The 22,512-nt window shown below is 40.6% G+C and overlaps 1 protein-coding gene across 2 annotated transcripts in view; it reads right to left on the minus strand.

The window, feature by feature from the left end:
* Positions 1 to 802: 802 nt before the first annotated feature.
* Positions 803 to 22,512, minus strand: part of fstl5 (follistatin-like 5) — a 197,894-nt gene continuing 176,184 nt past the window's right edge. For both annotated transcript variants that reach the window (XM_087846555.1, XM_087846546.1), the window contains 4 exons: positions 18,966 to 19,115; positions 13,238 to 13,345; positions 11,483 to 11,607; positions 803 to 3,223 (listed from right to left, as the gene is read on the minus strand). In XM_087846555.1, the coding sequence (XP_087702681.1) occupies positions 2,521 to 3,223; positions 11,483 to 11,607; positions 13,238 to 13,345; positions 18,966 to 19,115 (1,086 nt within the window). In that variant the 3' untranslated portion in view covers positions 803 to 2,520. The remainder of the gene's footprint in view (positions 3,224 to 11,482; positions 11,608 to 13,237; positions 13,346 to 18,965; positions 19,116 to 22,512) is intronic.

The raw sequence follows: 22,512 nt of genomic DNA on the forward strand, positions 1-22,512 counted from the left end.
TGCTATATCACTAAAATACACAAAGAATATACTTTCTTTACCTTCAGTTAGTCAAATACATGCCACATTTTACCTGAGAGCTAAGATCCAGTCACACAGAGACCTGTTGGCAACCACTGCTCACTAGAAGACAGGGGTTGCAATTGCAATTCTTTCTAGCTGTAAGTGTCAAATTTACTTGCAGTATTCATGAAAGATGCTAACTTGTCTGCAAAGACTGTTCGCTTTCATAGTAAAAGTCATGCATTTTCAATTGTTTTGGGGGGTTTTCCCCCCAAAGTTTCACTACTTCTCAGTAAGCAGCAGGCGAGTGTTTGCAGATAAATCGTTGTCTTCCATGCACACTACGGGCAACTGCAGTAATCTGTTACTGACCAAAGCAATCACAAGGAGGTTTTTGGTGCAGGACGCTCTTGGTGACTGATTTCAGCTGACACAGCCAGTAACCTCCAGCAATCATTCACGGACCATGGGGGAATACACATTGTTCCCCAGCAGGCTTGGGGAAGCTGATTGGTCTCTGTGTGGCTGAGGCCTGCAATAACAAAAATACACACACAATTTTGCATGAAACTAGAAAGTCTTAATTTATGTATTTTTTTTCTCTGCTCCTTACAGTTATCTTAAGCATTCTTTGCTGCGAGATAAATGCACCCAAAGGGAAAACAGACTTGTGACCTTGTTCTTGTTGCAGAATAAATAACGGTCAGCTCGGCTCCTAAAGGAGCCTTTATTCCGTAGCTGTAAAGCGGCCTCTATAGAAGGTCACTTTAACAACAAAAAGACACAACGATACACTTGGTTCATGATATATTTTTTATTGTTGGGTAAAATGACAAGCGTGTTTTCTCTATATAAATAACAATCACATGAAAGAACATACGAGACATGGCTATAGGGAAGTGGAATCAGTGTTTGTGATCACAATGTGCTGCTTGGGTACAGGATGTCCATAATGATAGCTGTGTGTTTTGTTTTTCATTCTTAAAAAGGAGTGTGCTGATTTTCTGAAATGAACAGAACCTGGCAGAATCTGTACACTGATGAGAAACTAATGGACTCACAGCCAGCCGCTATGTACAGGACGTTAACAGAGAGAAAGGTCAGAGGTCGTCATCAGCAGAGTCGGGGTTTAAAACAGGAAAATTGAAATTAAAGTGTATACGCTTTAACTGGAAAGACAGAATGACTATATATAATCTGTACACATCAAAAGTTCATACTAAATTTGAGATACAGTTGCCCATTGTGATTCAGAGTCATAGAGTGCTAGGGTGAATATGCATAGAAATGTGTCCAGCTAGGAAACGGTTTCATTGACTACTGCAGGAGCATTTAGAAAGAGCTGCTTCTCATGCTCAAAGACCCTCTACGCGGCACAACCACATCTACCCCAGTCCCCAGTGTGCTAGTTCATCATTACTTCACATTAAAACATCCACTTGAAACACGCTGTCAAACAGAGCAGACTACGCATGTGCTCCACATTCAGCTACACTCTAAGATGCTTTTCTTTTATTTGGTCCAGGGATATTAAAATGATGACAGAATTTCCTTCACACGCGAGTGCTCTATTGACTCTTAGCTAAGGAACATTTTTGAAATATTTTAAATTTCACAATGTGTAAAGCTGGCAATATTTATCTAACATCACCACTGACTTTCATTTTTCTGCTTTAGACTATAAATGAAAAGAAGAAGAAAAAACATATCATTCAAAACCTTCCAAAGCTGGTTATAATTTCGGATCAAAGGTTACAGAGCACACAACCATAATGAACCACTCAGTCTCCACTTCAAACAGGATGGGATCACAGCAAGGGCTCGTTTTAATTAGACAGATTTGGCTGCATTCGATGGACGAGAGCCGTAGATTTGTGAGGAACCACACACACTCACCATGAATAAAGGGGTCAAAGAACGAGGTGTTAGTCTGCAGTCACACTGGGAATAATTATGCTAATTCCTCTGATGGAGGGGAATTTTCCTTGAAGGCACAGGAAAAAAGTTGGGAATGGGAAAATTGAAATTATACGATTTAATCTGGGTGTATACAATATATATGTATATATGCGTTTCTGCCGATTCACTTTAGTTTGTTTCTGTTAAGAGATTATCTACAGCATTCCCACACACTGAATACAACCGAATAATAATGCAAAGTTGCACATATTTATGATTTCATACCAATTTTCCTGAAAAAAATGTTACTAGCAAGCAACTTTGATGTAGAGGCAAACCACCAGGTGAAAACAAAACAAACAAACTTGGCTTCAAGACAATATCAATCAATTATGCCCTCACATATTTGTTCTTTTTTTTTTTTAGCATTTTTCATTTTATTTTATTTTTTTCATTTTCGGATGACAGTCCCTCATCCGTGTGACTTACAAGTCAATTTGGTTTCTGAATCTGTGGTTTTCATTATCGGACTCCCACAAAACTAAAGAATCTGCAACAGAATTCAGTGCATTAGTACCTTTGAAAGGAAAAAAGCTCACTGGGTCTCATCGTCATGACCTAAGACTCTCCCACCCACACCACTACGTTGCCTTTGAGGACATCGGTGATCTCACAGTTGAGCTTGTTGAGCCGTCCATCCAGGATGAAGAGGGACTCTCTGGACGGTGTCATGAGGTACTGTCCGAACAGTCCGCTGCCTGCCATGATCCTGTTCTTGCTGCTCCACGGCCACTCAAAGGACTTGGTCGGCTCCTTCAAGCTCTTGATCATCTTGACTTTGCCGGTGCTCAGCTCCACAAACAGAGCGTCAGTTTGACGGCCGGAGCTGCCGAAAACGTTATACTGGTGGACTTCGGTGAAGGAGCGCTGGAAGGCCAGATCGGATAGGTGCAAGTTGGTGTGGATATCGAAGGGTTCCTGGATTTGCCCTCGCTCTGAGATCGTCTGGATTCTCATCAAGCCATCGCTGTCATCGACAGTGACCAAGTAGTGGCCGTCTGGAGACACGTAGGGAGTGCCAGTGATGTCACGGTTTTGTCCAATTACGCTGTCTGTCACGCTGTCTAAGATGAGCTGAGGCTGCGTGGCACCGGTAGAGTCTGGCCTGCAGTTAACAAAGTAATAGCCACCCAGATGGGTGTAAGCTACAGACTTGGGGATGCAGCTGTACTCCCATAAACTGATGTTTTTCACATATGAAGTCGTCTCCAGGTCAATCTTGTGTAGGACAGGCTCATTTCGATGAAGGATGAGGCCAAATCTGCAGAGAATTTAAAGAGAAAAACAAAGAAAAGATTTAATCAATATCACATTTTTCTTCTGAAATCCAAATTAAGAATCAAGAAACTGCCAACCCAGTTGACTGGTTGAGCACTTTGTAGTAGTGTAAAAGTAAAAGTAGTGTCCAAAACATTTCGGTTTACCTGAGCATGACTTTAGCGATACATTTTTCTCATTTAAGACCGCCCAAGCAGTAATGCACAACTGCCTAAATCTGCAGTTTGTTTAATAAACTCTTGAGGCTTCCTTCGAGATCAAATGAATCCCCACAGACCCCCGTGTTAAAACAAAACACAAACGTAGAAGCAGTTTAAATGTTGTATATTATTTCTATATACAGTTTCTGATGCATAAACTGCAAATAATGCACAATGTATTCCCTATAATTCCCATCCAGCAAACATCTTGGCTATCTGACAAAATGCCCCAACTCAGCACGTCCGCACATTGCTGAGAATGAGATTTAGTGAGTCAGCAGGTGACATTTGCCTCTTTAGTGATGCTGCAACTTTTGCATTTTTAGCCTTTGTGGATTGTAATTGGTCAATGCTTTCCTTTAAACCAAGTGGAGTGAGTACCTGGAGAAAACTCACTCAAGCACAGGCAGAATATGCAAACTCCACAAAAAAAAGCTCAGCTGTCAGTCAATCCAAATCTAGGACCTTTTTACTGTAAGGCCTGAGTGCTAGCCACTGCAACACTGTGTTGCTCTGCTAAGATTAGAAGACCATCAGGTACCGTTATAGTTCTGACCGCCGGTGGCATTTCTCCCATGACCTGCTTGGAACCAATCGAAAGGCTCCACCTGGAGTTGAGGCTGCAGATTAATTTGACTTAATATAGAAAACCTCACTCTGCCCGGACATTGAAAGGATTGAGAGCCTGATAGCTCTTTCTTGATTTTGTGGTTGGTGGCACGTGACTATTATTGGTTAGTGGACCAATTAAACATGCAAGAAAGTGATTTTAATCTATAAGTTTATAGATATAGGAAGATTTAGGGGGGGAAGTAAATAAATTTTGGGTTTAACTTGGTTTTCATTTGAAAACCAGTTGTAAAAGGGATTTCAATGGAAACTCATCCCCATATAAATAAACATACAGTCTCTTCAGTCTTGTTGTGCTGACAAATTTGACCAAAATTACACAAAAACAGTACATTAGAACTTTGAGGGTTTTTTAAAAACCTTTTCCTTGGATTGCTGCACGACTTTCTAATTTTGTTTCACAGACTTGAAGAGCTTCTGACTTTGCTAATCCAGAGTTTTACCTTTAACTCTAGCACTCATGCTATTAGATAAAATATCTCAACAACTGCTGATGAAATTTGAAGCATATAGTCATCTCACCCCATGTTAATTATAAAAATCTTGATGATTCTTAGTTTTTCCATCCTAGACCATCATCAAATTGCATTTTTAATTTTTTTTTAACTACATCATCCTATCAGCTGCAGCTGTGTTTAGTTCTACACTCTTTATAATTTGTGCTCTAATACAGACTGACTAGCAATTAGTGCTTGTAAGCTGAATTCGAGAGGCAAAGTCATACATTTCTGGGCTGTCTTCTCCAGCTTCCCGGCCTTTTTAGATGATTAATGCAGAAGGACGTCTTGTTAGTTCAAAGCTCAAGTCATTTACTTTGAACAGTCATGCACTGTATTTGAAAATGTTCTGTAATTTTTGATTTTTTTAAAGAAATCTGACAGTAAAATGCCCCCTAGAAGCTTGACCTGCAGGTCTTAAATAGACCAGCACAATGCACATAATAAGGCAAGGTCAACCTGAAATAAGAAATTGATTTTTTTACTAGGTAATTATGAAGATTGTTGGACTGTCGTAATTTTAAATAAATTTTCAGGAGCAAAAATTTAACATATCTGAGAGGTCCATTTAAAACACTAAAACAGCCATCTTCTGCCCTCTGGCAATCTTCATATTGGCTGTCTAAAATCATCTACACTTTCCCCTTTAATAGAATTATAGCAGTGTTATATGTGGGCAACAATCAGTGAAAATGCTACTCATTAGAAAAAGCCAAAGAACCTCCTAATGGCACATTACACTTTAACAGCTGAACAGTTGGAATATGCAAGGAGCGGACAGGCCTCAATTAAATGCGAATACCAGGTGATTGATGCTGACAGACGCTTCAATCTTGCCGTCATTCATCATCTTTTATGCCGTTTGAGCACCACACTGTCTGTACCTGTGAACAGAAAATGGCTGTTTGAAAGCCACACAGCACATTATCATCACTGTGAAGGGAATCATTGATCCAGAGATCATTGTGTCCACTGGGACCAGGCAGGAGATTGCACAGGGTCACAGAAACGACTAAAGCAGAGTTTTCGGTTTGTAACATGGTAAATGGACTGGTTCTTATATAGCGCTTTTCTACTCTTCTGAGCACTCAAAGCGCTTTACACAACTTGTGCATTCACCCATTCGCACAAGCACATTGTTCTAAGTAACATTCGCACACATTCATACTCCGATGGATGCATCGGAGAGCAATTTGGGGTTAATATCTTGCCCAAGGATATTTGGCATGCAGACTAGGGGAAGCCAGTAATCGAACCACCAACCTTCCAATCAGTAGATGACCTGCTCTACCGCCTGAGCTACAGCCAACATGTGAGCACAATAATATTGATAACAACTATTTCTCATGTGTGCGAGGCTGGCTTTACTCCTTAATTAGTTATATTTCACTTATTATGTGATCAGTATTTAGTTTTGGGATGTTTTTTTTTACTTAAAAAAATCCTGCCGTTGGTTTGGAGCTGCTAACAATCGATGGCTTTTGGCATATTAAATAGTCTTTAATTAGCCTGTCTTATTATTAATGGAGCAGTTTCTCATATTTTGTTGCCACGTCTAGACTGTGCTACAAAACAGTTGTCTGCATTTAGCACAAAAATTGTGGAGCAGACCGTTTATTTTCATTCATTTGCACAACTAAAAATCTTTTTTTTCCCCAATTTAATCAGGAAAACAGCAGATTTAATTGTTCCTTTTGTAACTCAGTGTTACTGTAAGAACTTCCACTATGAATTATTTGACCATTTTCTGTTCTGCACTTCACCCCCTTCATACAGTTAAAGAGCTACTCTCTACTCATTGTCGTTTAATAAAAATACAAAAAGCATATTTTTCTCAGGCATGGATTTAGCCAAGTCTAAGACTGAAAGGAAACTGAGGACCACCACTGAAAAACAACTAGTTTAATCCCTGTAAGGGGAACCAAGGATTTCAGAATAAGTAAAGCAAAGGCAAAGGAAACAGGTCAGAGTAGGCAGGTTGCTGCAGGGAAACGGTAAGAGACTTGGACAATCTAATCCAAATTAATTACCTGCACTGGACTTTTATTTAAGGTTAGAGTCTAACACTGGACCAGTGCACTCATCCTACCAAGTTGTTATTGCTCAGATATGTGAATGTGTTACTTCCATAAGAAGTATCATTAGTTATCATTAGTTAGGCTAGCAGAGTCAATGCTAGCCTAGCTAGCTCCGAACTGGTCTATACTGGTGGCTGTGTGCGCAAACCCTTTTCACTTTGTCATTATGGGGTATTTGTAGAATTTTAAGGGTGAAAAATGAATTGAATCCTAAGATTCAATAAGAAACAACCACTGTAATACGACAAATTGTGGAATGAGCGAAGCGTTGTGAATACTGCACTGTATCCTAACAAGAAGCTCTAGCATCTCTCTCAGTAAGTGCTTCTGAATACAGCCAAAGTCTCAGAACAGCCAAGAATTAAAATGCCCATTCAAATGAATTAATCAGACAAAGTTTCCATTATACAATCAGGACTTATGAGTAATTTAGACTGTAAAATGTGTTGGCAGTATACACTGGTTAACTTTCATAGGTGGTATTCGATTCACTGGAGTCTTACAAAGATTTATGATCATTCGATCATTTCTGTGAAACCACCAAAGCGGTTTTACGTCAATTAAAAAGCCCTCTGTCACTAAACATGTTGGTTCTTGATTCTACTATGGTGTCCCCCACCTATATTAAAAAATAAGCTCTGAAGAAAGATGGGGGGAATCTAGAAGAAAATCATCAGAAAAATGTATTGTGCAGTTTAAATCTGAAAAACCATTTTCACCCACTGGCAGGCAGAGCTGGTGATTTACAGACCAATAATACAACTCTGCCTATCAAACAACACTGAAATTGTTTTGCCATGGATTATTATCAATATTGTGGCTGATCAATGACTAGTGCACAATGTTGGTAACATGCTTGGAAGCAAAAGCGATAAAACAAATACTTTTCTTAATGGTTTGAATTTTTTTTTCATGTATGAAAAATTGATAATCAGACATTGTTTGGCCTTGCTGTGATGTGAACACAGCTGGGGTGCTTCATTGGCAGACCCGGATTGCTCTGTGCCAAACTGACAGCTGCTGTTTGTCGTTTGTACCAATGACTAATGCATAAAAGATTTCCCCCAATTCTGCACGACATGGCTATGTTCAACTGGCTGCTTTGCATGCTAACTCATCTCTGTGTCAGTGTTTTCACTTTAGAAATGGCTGAGTCTAAACACTTAACCCCAGAGTAATGTTTGCTATGCAGTTCAGTAAAAGATCCTCAGGGTAAAGCTCGTGAGCAGCGACAATGGATGCTGAACAGTAAAATATATCTAAGGCACAGCAATTCTTGTTCACCCATCCTCTAGCACAAAAAGAAACATCAAATCAACATCTCGCTCGACTTGTTTTGCCAAAAGGGAGTCTGTGCACTGATTAGAAATTTGTGAAAAAAAAAAAAAAGAAATGTGGGTAGCTTGAGCTGCAGGGTGCTATAGATGTGGGCATAAATAAGAAACAACCACTTTTTTTTTTCTTTTCTTTTGCTGACATGTAAATTTGCTTGGCTACAAGTCGATGGCTGTAATGAATGACAGCCCAGGGAAGTTCCTGTTTGCTTTATAGTAGCTGCCGAGGGAATCCCCAGTCATTAAACAATCCCTGGAAGTTGGTGAATATATGTTGGCCGTTCACACACTGCTCATGTTGCTTAATCGACTAATCGATGCGGTGTTCCTGCCAGCAGATAAATGCCTGTGCGAGTACCAGATATATAAAGAAAAATCAGAGCCACAGGGTAGCAGTTAATTCCAACTTCTCTATTATCTGCAATAAAACAGCTGTCCAAATAAAAAATGTGTATAGATCCAAAGCTTTGTCCTGCTTCACATGTTGTCACACATTCTCCAGAAGAGTACTCGGCTTCAGCCTCAGGTACTGTCCGATTTTAGCCATATGAAAAACATTCATAATAGTTGCGCCTCCAAAGAGAAAGCTTATTTTTAACTATGAGTAGCTGTTAAAGAGAGCACTTTTCACACAACGTTGTGGGGGGAAAAAAAGAAAGAAAACATGGTCACACTTTCCTGCAATCTTCCCTGCAGGTCTCAGTGGATCTAATTACAGCTGTGCCAGCAACCCCACCCACACTCCCACCACACAGACACACGCCGGACTGCGTGCTCCTCCTCGGCAGGAGACCGTTAACTTCCTGAAATCCTCCAGACCTCCTGCCTGTTCCCGGCCTCTCCGTGACATTAGCCAAGCGTTTGGGAAAAGCTTTTCTCTATCCGCGTTAAGCCTGGGTGTGACAGCTGCTCATGACATGTGAAAACCGAAGCAGTGTTTCGATGCACTCTGCACTCAGCAGGTCTGTGCTTTGTTGTTGATGAACTAAAGCGATAAAGAGCAGGTGAGGTGCCAACTTGCCCCCCCCCTCTCTGACTTTGCTGTTTTTTATTTTATTTTATCTCGGTGAGAACAAAGAAAACACTAATGACTCCTGTAAGTAGTGGCATTTGATGATAATACTAATTGCTGATTCATTCTTAAAACCACTCTTTGACCGTTTGACACAAAGAGTTTGGGGATATCTTTATCAGTGTAAGAGGCAGCTGCATTTAATTGTTGTTATTCTGTTTTGGTCCTGACGTTTCTGAAAGGAAAATTTCAACAGCTATAAATGTCATAGCTTATTTAATTGTTTTTAAAGTTAATGCACATTATGTGGACATCCTGTACAGGACTGGAAATAAACCTAAGCCTCAGGTATTGCTGCTGATTTATCAGGTAATCACCATTTACTGGTAATGTCTAGCACCAAGCTCGGAAATTTGTTACATTATCCGAAAGGTAAAGAAAAGAAAAGAGTCCGAAAGGTTGAAAGTTCTATTTCAATCAAATTAGTAAAGGTAGGGCCTAGCAGACAGCCGTCAGCTGTAGCCACTTTCCTTTGTCCCATCTGTCAGTCAAAACCTCTATACCCCTAACAGCGAGTGGGTGTTTACTATTCATAAAGGCCACAATCTTTTAGTTTTTTTGTATCCGGTGAGACTGACTCACTTTTGGAGCCAAAGTGGCCATTAAAGAAACAACTCCTCTTTGATGTTCATTTTCAGCTCCTTATTTTTGCTGCACGATTATTTGCTTACATGTCATTTTTAATATACACCTTAATGTTGTGACCAAAATGTGTGACGAAAATCATAATAAACTCCTAAACTTAACTAACCGCTGAGTAAAAAAGCAACGCTCTAAATGGGAGATTAACTGCAACCTGCCTTAGCATCTTGTATCCTAGACCTCCACCTCGCCCTTGTGTCTCCTTTATTTGAATTTGATACACAATACCTCTTAGAGTCTAATACTGCAGGAGCCCCTGCATCAGGGCACCGATGCCTAAACACCTTGGACATGTGTAAGTCTGTCACCCCAGCGACTTCTGACCAGTTGGATGGGCTGAGCTTCTGCCTCCCAGACACTTTAATGTAGGCATGAAGATGCCTTACAGCTTAACATGCCCTGAGGGGTAGATTCAGAATCTATTATGATGTATTATTAAATCTACAGAATTATAAAATTATAAAAAATGAATCGGATTATAAATTTACCAGTGTGACATGCCAATCTCTCTAGTCAGTTGCATTTGTCAGAGATCTACCAGAGCTACTGTGTAATATTTACAGTCTTTGCACAGGAACCTGCACAGGAACACAGCCGACAAATACTTGATTTTAAACAACCTGGCAACATTTAAGATAAAATAATAATTGATGAAATTAATTCATTAATTCAGTATTTGCAACTGTACTGAAATCTGGTAACTGTTCAAAAAGTTTTCAAGAAGAATGCAGATCGTTTTCTGCCACTTGCTGTTTATTACTGAAAACTGAATGTTTTTGGTAATCTGTTGGTTGGAAAAATGAAGATTAAGATTATTTAGTTTTTCTTTGTTTTTGGAAGTTTTTATGACCGAGTGATTCGATTAAAAAAAATCCATCCATCCATTCATTCATTGGATTCATCCGCTTATCCTTTTCAGGGTCGCGGGGGGCGCTGGAGCCTATCCCAGCTGTCATAAGGCGAGAGGCGGGGTACACCCTGGACAGGGTGTCAGTCTGTCGCCAGGCCAACACACAGGGACAGACAACCATTCGCACTCACATTCATTCGCACATTCACACGTAGTGACAATTTGGATTATCCAATTAACCTATCCCCACAAGCTGCATGTCTTTGGACGGTGGGAGGAAGCCGGAGTACCCGGAGAGAACCCACGCAAACACGACGGGGAGAACATGCAAACTCCACACAGAAAGACCCCAGCCTGATGTTGGAATTGAACTCAGGACCTTCTTGCTGTGCGGCAACAGTGCTAACCACCGTGCCACCGTGCTGCCAAAAAATTAAAAAAAATAAATAAAAAAATCAGTAACTTTGGCCTTTTTCTTCGTGGCCAAACCAGACTTTAAATAGTCAAAGGATATTTAACAGTTATAAGGATCCTGCGACTTTCTGCAAGTGTCCTTTGAGATACTGCCAAGATATGTAAAGCAAAGAGTACACTGACATATTTAAAATTTCTAATACTTATAATATGCTTATATTATTTATTGTTTTCTGCTCAGTTGCACAACTCTTTTGTGATTTTTATGCTGGTTCTTGTTAGTCTTTTGAATTTATTTTAAAAATAAGGAATTATATAATCTGTTTCAGGGTGCCCAGTTTCATCAGATAACTTATGTGGCCTTGATCCAAAAACCCACTCAAGTAGCGCAAAAACAATGCCCATTCAAATTATTGTATTGAGTCTTGAAGAGATTGTAAGTAAAGTGAATTAAATGCCAAAGGGGTGAACCTAATTTGCAAATCAATTTACATTAGGAATGTTGCTGGATCACGCTGGATGTACCTGATGTGGTTAATGATGAGGCTGGAGGCGGGAATGAAGAAATCGTCCACTCTGTCGAAGCGCCTGCCGACCGGTTGTGTGTGAACGGTGTGGTGGGAGACTCTTCCGCTGGCCTGATTGATCACCTGGTGAAGACCAACAGAGAAGCAGGTGGGTGTTTAAAATGAGCTTGATGAATACACTCAGTGCTGCTGGTTTCTCCTCATTAAAGTCTTTAAATCATACTTACTTGGCGCTAACAATGAACCAAAAGGGACTAATATCAGAAAGCTGCAAAGGTTTCCAGCATTTTTTTAACAGATAAAACTCTTCAGCCTCTCCTCGTGCTGTTGAGTAGCTGGAGCTTCTCAGTAGGAGGTGATGTGTGCTATATTCCTTGGTGTCTAAATAATCATCATGCATGCATGGAAGCGTGTAGACATGTGGTTGTGTGTAGGCAGGGTTTGCTTTGATTGTACCACAATGCTGAAGGCAAATTGCCATAGACCAAATCCCTGCATTGCAAATCTCTGTGCTCCTGATGACAAACTAGAATTTCCAATGAAACTGCTCAATTTGACTCAAAGGAAACAATTAAAAAACACACTCATTAAATTTTTGTTCCATTTATAGCAAAGGCCTCAAATTTGAACATATACTAAGAGTATTTACAAGGTGCAATCAATAAGTGTAGTGAATTCCTAGAATTTAAAGAAAGAAAGAAGCAGCAGATTTAGTTAGTACTATAACAGCGAGTGCTATTTTCAGTGTGTTCCCCAGAGGTCCTGTTTTACCACTTGAAGTATGCAATATGTGCTACACTGGCTCTCCTCCAGCAACCCTTCATCTTGAGTATCATGTTAAAAATCATTACATGAAATTTGGGTCATTTTGATGTTGACCCAACAAGTTAATGTTTGCTGTTCGCAGAGACACAAGTGGTCATCTAAAGAGCAGTGTGAATGAGATGGACCAATCCTGATGTGCAATAAAAGCACCATCTTTTGATATATATATATATATATATATATATATATATATATATATATATTTAACTTTTTAATGATACAAAACTCTACCTTTGTGGTCAGAAGTTTATGTGCCTTGATTTATGTGTAGTGGTTCAGAACCAAAAACTACTGCTACAGCCTTAATGCCTGCTGCACTCAAAGTGCATTTAATTAACTTAAAATATACTCTAAGGGAGAAGCAAGGAAAGTAAAATCTTTTTTTCAACTGTCAAATAATGCACAGCTGAAGTCACTGAATTTGTTGTAGGGAGAAAAGATCTGTTTGGTTTTTTTATCACCTGTAACTTTCTAGATTGGCTTTGTTGGTAATGTTATGCTAATAGTTATTCCTTATTGCTGATCTTACAGCTTACACATGCCTATCTTCACACAGGGTATTTAATATAATCAGCAGGAAGATATTAAGTTCCTCTATCAGCTCCCTTTATTTATAGAATCCTGAAAGGGTTCGTTGAGTAATAGAAAATTAATGACCAGTTAATTTGGCACTGTTGGTAAAGGAAAAATGAGCAGCCTTGGACTCTGGGACAACATGATTGGTTTTTTTCACAATTTTCTGACAGTTAGTGAACGTAATACAATTTAAAGCATGTGAACCATCCGAACTTTGCCTTGATAGTCTGCATCTCTGTGCTTGTTTATATAACTCACTGCTTTCAACCGTTTCACAAGGACGAAAATGGACAAGGACTGCAGAGGAGAGAAAAACATTGAATTATAATTAACTAGTGAACCACGGACACACCTGCAGGGTAGGAAAGTTCTTCTCCATGTCTCCCCAGCTGAGCAGCCACACCTGGTCATGAGATTTGTCATAGTGGAGCTTCACCGGATACGGGTCAGTGCTGACCGTCTGAAAGAGAACACACAACCGAATTGAGCCCAAAGACAGCAGGGTCATGGTATAATACCGCAAGGCAAGCTAGACTTGTGTTTGAAGAGATCCCTCTTTGATGTGCAAAGGTAATGCTTTTGAAAAGTTTTCCTGCAGACTAATGCACCGCGGGTTGACAGGTCCAAGTCTTCTTTTAACAAGGTAGATTGGAGGTGTGCTTTTTATGTATAAGGTGTGTTTGGTGTTGAGCTGCATTTCAAATCAAGTGGTGACAGACACAATTGCTTTACCACACTCAAGTAATTGCTTTCAGTCTTTATCCGTTCTTTGACACACAGCGGCAATATTCCCAACCAGAACAATAGATGAGTCGTATGTGACAGAAAAGCGCTCCTCATGCATTATGTCCACCTGAGTGCAGAGAGACACCCGGCTCAAAGGGAATACGGAAATCTCAGGGGAAGCGACAGCATGCAGTAGCTTTACTCCTCACAACAGCAAGAAAAAGCAATCATCTTTTTTAAAAAGAATTATTGCAACCCTGTATTCCCACAACCCCCTCTGACTGCAGCTTTCCTTCTATAATATTTGTTTTGCCACAAAGTCCTAATGGTATTGTTTACCTTGGCAAAATATATACTGTGTTACTGAGAGAGTAAACCTCTCCTAAGAGAGTTATTGCAAATAAGATGAGAATATCTGTTGAATCCTAACTAATCTCCGAGCATGTAGTCATCAGAGGAAACAGGTGTTCGCGTTGTTCTTTTCCTCTCGACTGACAACTTCTTTCTGGCTGAGGAAGATTATAAAGATCCTCAGCCAATATGCTCTAGTAACAGATCAGAGATGGAGCGCGGAGAACATTGCAGCTACTTCCACACAAGTATCCACATGCACTCTGCAATTCATTAGTTATAATGCACAAAATACAGCTTGCTCATTAAAAACTGTTAACTAACACTTTAATCGGTTGCAAATTTCAAAACGCAAATCGCTTGTTATTGTTGCTTTCGGCATGTCAATCATATTAATAATCCAATGAGAACACGAAAATCTGCGAAACCAGAACTTGCGCGTATCTTACCATTCGAGACGAGTGACGGGTTCAGGTGGGTAATTAACAACTGGTAATATAATGCAATGAAGCTAAACCTCCAGGCGACTGAATAATGAGCTTGTGACAGACTCTGGGACAACAACCTGCTTACTGGCAGGTCCCTGAGAGGCTGGCAAGCCGTAAACAGCTATCACGGTGTCAGGAACATCTGCAGGGATCTGAACAGCCTGGAATTAGTCTGACACACCCAAAAAACCCACTGACACTGATGATTCAACTCCACCACTCACTGCTATTTCCTGAGGAAGCCTTGCATTAAAAAAAAATCCACCAGGAAAAGAGACGGGTGCAGCAAGGAGTGTTAAAGGGGCGGCTTCCTCACACCATCTGTGAGGAAGATGGCAGGATTTGCCATTTTAAAGTATTTCTGAAGGGTTGCCAGGCGCCAGTATCCTTGAAGAGGTGGGTCTCAGGGTCACTCGGTCATCACGTTGACGCTAAGGTTAACTGTGGGTCTTGACAGTTGCAGTTTGTATGAAATGGGTCAGGTCAGGGATTAGCAGTCAAACAAAAGCTGATCTTAAAGCTGAAAAAGCAGCACTTTAGCGGTTCAAGTCGAACAGAGCCGGGCTGATGCACTGGCAAGCTTTCAAGCAAGTAAGAAACACAACAGACTTCATCAAGTAGAAAAATTCAACACATGCAGACAAAGCCCTGCACTCTGCTGTAGATACTGAGGTTGCTTATCAGAATGATTTTATAATCTCTCTGTAGTGGTGACAGCAGTGGCTGGGAAACCCTGGTCAAAATTTCTGCTACTGTGAATAGTTGTGTGTGAGTAGATGATAAACTGATGTCTAAAAAGACAAATATGAAACATTACTTTGAATATTTTAAGCAAGATTAGAGCACATTCTCTGTTTTATATAATTTTGGTGCAAAATAAAAGTTTGGGCACCCCACAAGATTTGACCTCTCACATAAGTTTTGCCAAGGTTTCCAACCGTGATTACAGTAGCTTGTTAGGCCTATTTTCTTATTAGGTCAGAATTATGGAAAGGCCTGGGGATGCACATTTCAGAGCTTAATAAACACTCAGACTCCTAAAACCTTGTCCCAACAACTAGCAGCTGCCTACTACTCTCAAGAACAGAGAATAATTGATGCCCACAAAGCTTGACTACAAGAAAATAGCTTTTTTTCAAGTAGAAGCTTTCTTACTATGGAATTAAGAAATGGTAAACAGAAAGTATGTCATGGTCCGCGGCCTGGTGTCCGAGGAGCTGATGGGATGCCCACGCCCACGGGTGTGGCTGTTAACTCCACACCTGCATACCATCGCAGGCGATTATCAGGTGGACTATTTGATCCAGCCCAGCCAGCTGCTCCACGCCAGTCCGTTAGTCATCTCACAGTGGTAACAGCTCGGCGTGTTTTTGAGCCACCTGCCTGTCCACCTGCCCGTCTGGAGTTTGGATCGCCTCCGTTACCGATCGCCTCTACTTTCCTGGTGCTTCCCCGTGGACCCTCACCCCTCCCTCCGGCTCCCACGGTCCCGCTTTGACTCTTCCCACAGTCCTGATTACGGCATTCCTGCGTAACTCATTCCCCGGTTCCTTGGTTTTTCTAGTTTCTCGTGTGTTTTCCTTTAACCCTTCCGGGGCACCTTTAGTTGAAATAAAATTTATTTTTCGTACTCCTGTGCATATTGTCTCTGCTTCTGGGTCCAGCTTGTGTACTGAACTTCGGTTCATGACAAAGTAGAGGTCAGGTTGAAAGAGCTGCTTGAATAATTGCTAGAAAACCAAATAAAAATATTTTTTTCTTAAATAGACATTTGGAGTGGGTCTCCACGATTTCATAAAAATAACCTTATTGGAATCAGAAGTTTGACGTCCAAACAACATCCAAACAAACCAGATGAATGGCAGACTGCTACACTGAACAAATATATATTTGGAGTAAAAAAGTTCATGACAAGAACTCTCAAACTGTAGCACCATTTTAGATTGGTCATGCTTTGGGTTCTTGTTGCAGCCAGGAAATGGAAATGGATGGCTTCTACAGCAGGAAAATGACCTTAAACGCACCTCAAATTCCACAATGTGCAACCTCAAGAAATGCAAGCTAAATGTTTTATCATGGCTTTCAGATTTGGGACTGGGGACAGTCCATCAATGAAAGCTTGTGGATAAATCTACATGCAAAAAATCTCTGAGTATTTAGTAAACAGAATAGAACAAATACTCTTAGCTGGCTTTAAAAAATATGTACAAGCAGTGATGATGTTTCAGGCTGTTTTCAAGCAAGACAACAAAAATCATCCTGCCTGAACTATTAAAGAAACGTGTCTTCTTCTTTAACGTTTTCTCTTTTTTTTTGTGCCAGATGGGCACGATCATCTCTAGATTTTACAGAGGATGATCAGAAAAAGAGAAAAATACCAGGGAGAGGCAGTTTATAGCCAAAAATGTTTTGTTGGTGTCAGACATTGGGGAAGAAGACTGCTTCAGACAGCTTCAAGCTAATAGGAAGGCAACATTATCTCAAATAACTAGTTGCTCTGTATGCAGAACAGTATCTCTGAATGTGAAACATGTTGAACCTTGAAGCCGATGGGCTACATTGGCAGGTGTCACTAATGCTGGCTGCTATAAACATGAACCTGAGGCTACGTTTTATGCAGGCTGAAAACCAAAGGTTGTCAAACCCGGTACAGCACAGTATCAGACACAATGTACATAATACAATGTCCATTACTACAGTTTGTTACTACACTCATTTATGTGTATTTAGTTAATGAATCAGAAAATGTATTTTTATGCCTGGTGGTGTTTTACTCAGATTAATAGACCATAAACTGGAAAATTATTTAGTCTACTGGTGTTTATTACCCAGAATACTAGGTTGAAGGAAGTGTGGGATAACAAAGAAAGCTGATAACCAACATTCTGATACCTTTCACTAATGATCTGTTTTGTTGAGCCAGATGACATAAAGAAAGCCTGGCTATATTGAATTTACGTTGGACTACACTCCTCATCAGGGATGCACCGATACCGATACTGGTATCGGGTCTCGGCCTCGATACCACATTTTCTAAAGTACTCATACTTGTTAAAAGTCCCCCGATACCGAGGACCGATACCACGGTCTGAGCCCTGTCTATGTTTGAGCGGCATGTAAGGGGTTAATCACAGGCGCCCCCGCCCCCAGGCCCCGGCTGCAGCTCAGAGCGAGACAAGTCAGCCATGTGGAACTATTTCAAAGTGAACGAAGACGCGAAAACAAAGGCGGACTGCAAATTGTGCTCAGCGAAATTGTCCAGAGGAGGCTCAAAAGGTAGCGCATTTAACACAAGCAATTTAATCAAGCACCTAAAATCCCAACACGACAACAAGTAGAAAAAGAGTTTACCCATGCTTATTAGCACAGAGGAGCATAGCTGATGCTATAGCAGTGGGATGGAAAATAGTTGGGCATTTTAAACATTCCGCCTTAGCCTACTCCCGCCTCGAGGACATTCAGGGACAGCTCAACCAGCCAATAAAGAGACTGCAGCAGGACGTACAGACGCGCTGGAACAGCACGTATTACATGCTCCAGTCCCTCATTGAGCAAAAGCGAGTGCTGGGGGTGTCCGAGCACGAACTCCCTGACTATTTCACCGCTCACCAATGGGCTCTTATGGAGACGACTGTTGCCATCCTCGCCCCCTTTGAGGAACTAACTAAAAAAGTGAGCAGCTACGACGCACTAGCCTCTGATGTCATCTCAGCTGTGACTGTGTTAGTGAGACTTCTAAACAGAGAAACAGACGAACAAATTTTGTTTTTTTATAATTATTTATTCTGTAATATGTTGTATACAACATGCTTTTCATTTTAAATAAATGTTCTTAATTCCAAACTAGTCCCTTGTTGTTGTTTTTTTGTTAAATTATAGGACTAAAGCTGTTACCTGCAAATTTAAATCATGTTTTTATTAAGTACTCGGTATCGGTATCGGCGAGTACTGAAATGCAAGTACTCGTACTCGTACTCATTTCCAAAAAAGTGGTATGGGTGCATCCCTACTCCTCATACATCGTCACACCACAGCGCTCACTTATTTGTATTAATGCTCTACTAAATAGTTACTTAAGTAGAATATTCCAACACCTTTGATACAAGTGTTTCCCAAATAACAGGATACAGGTCATTTTTAGTTTAGGCCCAAAGCGTTCATATATTTGAACTTCACGAAGGAGGATGATGTATGGAACTGGAAAGAAAAAACATGTGTGTCCTTCATTCAGCAAAATCAATCACAGAAAATACCCCTATGGAGCAATGATGTATTGAAGGTTTTTGTGAAATATGTTGTGTTCAATCAACATGGGGACACCGAGCAACCTTGAAGTTTTTTGGCACAGATGGAGTTAATTACTGTAAACAAGAACTTTTCACTTTTACAAAGACACAAACAGGAAAGACTATTCAATCTTTTGTTTTTTCTTGACCTGTGTTATCGTCAGGCCCTCTCTCTGTTTCTGGCAAAACTGACGAGAACTTGTTTTTTCCAGTTTAGCCCGACAATTACCTGGACGGCCTTCTGAGACTGGATGTCAACTATGAGCACTCGATCCAAGGTTGGCTGTGTCACATAAATAAACTTGTCCTTGATGTTGACCGCTGATGACCACACACACCTCTGAACTGCCTCTCCTGGTGAGGTTGGGCACACTTCCTCCTGCAAAAACAAAGGCGCGCGCACACAGACACACACAGACACACACCGACACACACCGACAGTGAGCAAATTGTTTTTCATATTACAGGGAAATACGTCTCATTAAAAAACAATTACCTTCACCTCGTCGTTTTTCTGTGTTGTTTACTACCTGCAGTCTTATCACCTATGCTGATGTGAGTCGTGCTATCTTGGCAACTTGGATAAATGAGCTTTACGTGGTCCAGCGAAATCTCTGTAATCGCTCCCACTTGTCCGCACATATTCTTCAACACAAAGCCCGCGGACAGTCTACGGCTGTTCAGCTTCCACTCCTGGCAGCTCTCGCCATCCTGGCTAACGGGCAACTCAACCAGCCTTATGGCTCAGGAGATTTCCACCTCTCACCCCCTTCCCTAGTCATCCAATCCTCCAGGCAGTGACCAGTCGTCCATTTCAGACTCTGTGGGACAATTTTGGGAGCTGCAAGGATGAATGAAGGACTCCGGCATGGCGGGATGAACTCTTTCGGTCATATTTACAACCACAGCGGCAGCCCATGACAGGTCCCTTTTCACTGGACAAATTTTCTTGGTTCGAGGGGCATTATTTAATGTATGAACTTGACTCAACTTTATATTAAGAATGATGGGGAAAAACAGAGAGGAGGGATCTAAACTCTACTGCCGACCTCCCCAGTGATGTCGCCCATGTCTTCTCTGTAGGTTAATTTGCAAACAAAAGCATCCAGCTAAGAGGTCATTTCAAGAAGCTAATCACTAAATCAGTGACACTGCTTTGAATTTTCTGGCTTGAAAGAGCCAGAAAGACAATTCTCTGTGACTACATTGTCCAGGTGCAGCGCCATCTGTTGCTGTTTATTCCAAAACAGGTTGGAGGAGTCAGCTTTAAAAGCCAGAAATCCTTCCACTTTGTGAAGTAATCGTTGAGTCATTGTTATTGAACCCTGCGACACCCCTGCAGACCTACGCTGTGGTCATTTTGTTGCTAGGGGGGCTGTCAATATCCAACTTATTGCACCTTTAAGAAGTGAGAAGTCGAACATCTGATGCCCAGCCGAGGGTGTGAATGGAGGCGGCTGTAATCCTCTCTGTATATGTGTGTTGCATATGTCAGTATATATGTGGGTGCAATCGATGTATGCAATTTATGTTGTAACTGACAGGTTTTAAAGACTGCAAACATTTGCTGTACTTCTTTATGATGGAAATGACTACAGTGTGATACAAAACAATATATATCTTTTCATCAAATACTGCAGTAGGACATTATGCTGCAGTGAATTCACACTGCGGTGTTGTATTTCTTTAAAAGATATTTAAAAAAATACTAGTGTGTAGAGTTATATTTAGAGGATTTTTACTCTCTACACTCGTGAATGTGGATGATGACATTTAAAGAGCTGCTGTGAGAAATGTGAAGCTTCTGATATTCTCCAGCTAAGCCGCCGGATGATTTGTAGAGCTAGTACATTTGTGACACATAAGTCGTCTGTGGGGAGGGAAAGTGCCGAAAACAGTGAAGCAGCAACATCCAAAAGTGTCAAAAAGAGAAACTTTGTGGTAAAGTCACGGCACAATCATGTCTAATCTCTTGAGGTGTTCCTCCAAGCTCTCAATCCAAACTTCTGTAGTCTTATAGTATGACGTGATGCAACTTTCACAATATTTTTTTTTTAACATGTACTCATAACTTAGTTGGACCTAAAGCCTTTAGAGAATTCTCCAAGCACATTTTTCAAAAAGCTATAGGTGAGTGCGAGCTAGTATTACTCTAAAGTGTTTTGTTTTTTTCCTGTTGAACCAGCATGCTAATTATCACCCTTGAGAGTAAACAAGGTCCTCTTGGAATACATAAGACTTAGAAAACACTTCTGTTAAAATTAAAGAAATATAGAGAGAGTGTTCAAGCTGTTCATGTGGCGTTTCTCAAATTCCAATTATTATATTTTATTGACCCTTTGACTGTTTTATGATTAAAATTGTCATTAAAAATGTGAGGTTTATATACATACAAAATGCATTTACATAAGTTAAGCATTTGGGTTCTCTATGCTCCTTCTACTCTGGAAACACCAACAGCTACTCTTCCACTCGTCCTCATGGTCACACCACACCCTCCTGGTCCACTTCTATTACTCGGTTCTGTTACTCGGTCATCACGAGTAACAGAACTGGACCGGCCATCTTATGCAATGCCTGGATCTGGCCGACGTCGTGTGGCTTATCCTTGGGACTAAAGTATAGTCCCAAGTCTGTTCTACCCCCTGAAACACCAAGCTGTGAGTCCTAAAAAAGAACACTAAGAGCTGCTTCCATCCACACCGAGAAGGTATTTAGCCCATCAACAAATTTTATCTACTGGAAAATGTGGATGTATCGCGCTCTGGTGCAGGTAGAATACCAAGTGGAGTGCCAGGTGGAGTAGGAAAATAGTGGCGCAGTCTACTGCGTGGATATGGAAATTATTTGTATTGTACAAAAGACCAAGAGCATGATGGTAAAGTGCAAACTGCATCCATCTGAGCGCATCCATCTGTGTTTCTTTAGTTTAACACCCAAAAATGTGGAACGTTTAGTACGCATTTGAATTTTTCCTGCCTTTTTCTGTCTTAAATACTGTAACTCACTTATGGTGTGCATCCCACACTCTGCAATAGGCCATCTTTAACTGCTCTCGAATGCAGCAGCTAGGCTGCTAACAAAAACTAGCAATATTTTTGCCTTTACGAGCTTTCAGTTCCAGTGGAATTCAGAATTCATTTTAAAATTTTATTAACAACATAAAGCCTACATGGCCCTAGTTCCATCTTATACAGGGACATGTGCTGAGACATTACTGTGGCAGTTGGCCTCTCCGATAATCTGTACACACTCTTTTAACTGTTCCATGCTCTTATTTTAAAACCAGAGGGGATCATTTGGAGGTTGTAGCTCCTACATATTGGAACAGGCACGACTGCAGAAAACGTTTTCTGCAGTCAATAGTTTTTAACCTTTTGTCCTTTTTCATAACTGTTCTTCTTCTAATGTGCAGGAGAAAATCTAAAGCTGTATCTTTAACTCACATTTGTATATTTAGACATGTACAACTATCTGTAATTTATGGCCTTCTCCAAACTGTGAAGCACTTTGTATGTTTTAAAAGGTGCTATAAAAAATAAGCTATTGTTATTGTTTACAGTAAACATTAAGACAACCACCGCACTTAACATAACCTTGTAGCATAGATAATAAAAAACAAAACTCATAACACATCTGATTGTCCTTCGTTCCACAGGAAAACAAATAAAGATGCTTCCTGAAGCAGAATTGGACGTTATTGTGTTTTCTTCCATACGACATGTATCGCAGTTGAGCAGTCTATCTGGTGGATTTGGATAATGGATTGGCTGTGC

The sequence above is a fragment of the Neolamprologus brichardi genome, chromosome 2 (assembly GCF_056152115.1).
Source record: "Neolamprologus brichardi isolate AB-2024 chromosome 2, ASM5615211v1, whole genome shotgun sequence".
In the NCBI taxonomy this organism is placed as follows: domain Eukaryota; kingdom Metazoa; phylum Chordata; class Actinopteri; order Cichliformes; family Cichlidae; genus Neolamprologus; species Neolamprologus brichardi.